General features: G+C 48.8%; 1 protein-coding gene across 1 annotated transcript in view; it reads right to left on the bottom strand.

Annotated features, from left to right (window-relative positions):
• Positions 1 to 2,459, bottom strand: part of LOXHD1 (lipoxygenase homology domains 1) — a 193,563-nt gene that overhangs the window by 185,382 nt on the left and 5,722 nt on the right. The window contains exon 2 of the mRNA XM_011978077.1: positions 19 to 133. Within this exon, the coding sequence (XP_011833467.1) occupies positions 19 to 133 (115 nt within the window). The remainder of the gene's footprint in view (positions 1 to 18; positions 134 to 2,459) is intronic.

Raw genomic sequence — 2,459 nt, 5'->3', positions numbered from 1 at the left:
GGCCAAGTGCGTACTCACTTGCTGGTGAGCTGGAGTTTGGGAGAGAGCCCATTCTCTCCAAAAAGCGTGATGAAGACATTGGCATCCGTCCCTGCACCGCGAACATCCCCCGTGGCTGTGACCACTTCGTACACTGGAGGAGGAGAGGAGGAAACAGATTGCAGGCTCAGAAAAAAACCGGAATCCTGTGTGGGCCTGGAGAAGCCAGCGCTTGCTGGGGAGGCCCAAGCACAAAGGACTCTGGGAATCCCTGCTGCATCCTGTAGGCCTCTGAGCCATGGTGAGACCCACAATATGTCCTGCTGCAAGACCGAAACTTCACACTCAAACCATGCACTCATTTTGCACACGAGGAGGCTGAGGGCAAGGGGGCAGGCCCTGCACAGTATCAACAGCAGAGCCCAGCCCAAAGCCTCCAGATGCCCATTCTGTAATCTTTCCAGCACAACACACTGATACCCTCCTAGACATGGCCTTCTTTGGAGCCTGCAGCCAGCTCCCAGCTTCCTCTCTGCCCTCTAGACAAGGTGACTGTGGCCAGCTCTCACCTCCCATGACCTCCTGGGCACTGACATTTCAGTCTCAGAATAAGCTGTCCCAGGGCTGGGTGTGCAGAGCTTTGCAGGGGGTCCTTCTTTGTCAGGGGCTCTGATTTCTCTCTCCTCAACCCCTTGAAGCTTATTCTGTTTACTATCAACACCTTTCTTATTCAGGGCATCAGTACAATTGGAGCCCTATCCACTTCCTGGAGAGAGAAGGCAAGAATGCATCTGGATTCTTAGAGACAGCAGAATCTACTCCAGCCAAGTGAAGCAAGCAGGATACAATAGGGATATTAGAAGGCTTACAGAAGTTTTGGAAAGGCTGGAGGCACGTGCCCTTTACCCATTTCCAGAAGCAACTCCTGGAATCACAGCACAGAACCTGGGGAAGTTTGCTGCTACCAGCCACCCCAGAGCCACATCACCTCTGCCAAGAGCAGAACACAGCCCCCCATCACCTCGCTGTCCTTCTGCTACTCATGTCTCAAAAATAATTCCTTGTCCCCAGCTCATTCCATTATGATGCCCACTTCTGAATCAAAATCTTGCACTGGAACAGACAGTTCTGGAAATCTAAGGTACATATCTGCACCACAGAAGGCTGAGAAAAATCATAATTCCATGTTGGGAAGATGGAATTTACAATGTGAAGAGTCAGCAAAATTTGGGGAGGGTGTTTTAAATATTTGGGGCATATGATCAATGCCCACCACATCACTGGATTGTATTAATACCAGTACTTAATAATTGTAGTAATAAACAACACTGAGTGGTTGCTTACTATATGCCCTGAGCTAAGGGCTTACGTATATGATTGTACCTGATTTTTACGGCAAACCTATTATTATTTCTACTTCTGGTCTTCTCAGAGCAGATCCCCAGCCAGATGCTGAGTATATTTGAGCTGCCCCAAAGACGCCAGGCTGGTTAGGAGGACATTTTGAAGTTAGACATTCATTATTCAGACCTGTCAATTCAGAGCCCATTCCACAGAGGGCACAAGTGGCAAGTGCGAGGGGGAATCAGGGAGGAAGGAGAAATATAAATAACGTGGAGTGTGCTGTTGTGTGCTAGGCACCTTGGCAGGTACTTTACAGATATCATTCATACTTCAGCATGCCCAGAGCCAGTGTGGGCTGGTAGAAAGTGCCGGACTCTAGTGCCACAGAGACCTGGATGCAGCCACTGGCTCCTCCACTTTGAGCAAGGTGACCCTGGACAAGTGCCAGCCTCTCTGTAACACCTGGACGATCTTACCTGGTTTGCAGGGCATTCTGGGGATTAGAGATGATGTATGGAAAGCCTCTGGCACATAGAAGAAACTCAACAAATAGTAGCCTGGTTTTAAAGCTATTGTTCATACTGAAAAGCCCATTTCAACTCTGAGAGCTAAGCGTTTGTTCTTTTGGCAGATTAGATGTAGCTCAACTAACAAGCACACGATCCACTGCTATTCCAGGAGACCTCTCATTCTCATGTGGTCCTTACAGGCCTGGGAGGCACCAGGAGCAGGAGTGTTTTGGGGTGAGTGGACCTTTTGATGTCCTTGGTTCTGATGAAGTTCCCATCAAGGCACCTTTAGGGAGAGAAAAGCAGCCATATATTTGCACAACTCCTTGTCTCTTGTGATAAGCAAAGCCTTAATTCTTAATAGTCTATACCACAAGAGCCTGATCAGCCCCTGGAGCTCACTCCTGACTCCTCTCAGCAGACCTGGGACCTGACGTGTTGCCCACACAGCTTGTACATAAAGGCATTCCCAAACCAAATGCCTGCAGGAGAATGACCAGCCTGGTGGGAATTCTAGAACCACACCACATGAGAGAAGACGTAGACACAGGAAAATGCTTAGTTTGGAGAAAAGGAGAGGAGCATTGGAGAGGCATAGGAGAGGAATGAAAAACTAGGTCAATAGTT

The sequence above is a fragment of the Mandrillus leucophaeus genome, unplaced genomic scaffold (assembly GCF_000951045.1).
Source record: "Mandrillus leucophaeus isolate KB7577 unplaced genomic scaffold, Mleu.le_1.0 Scaffold189, whole genome shotgun sequence".
Classification (NCBI taxonomy): Eukaryota; Metazoa; Chordata; class Mammalia; order Primates; family Cercopithecidae; genus Mandrillus; species Mandrillus leucophaeus.
Note: the sequence above shows the minus strand (reverse complement) of the source record. Positions and strands in the feature narration are given on the sequence as shown.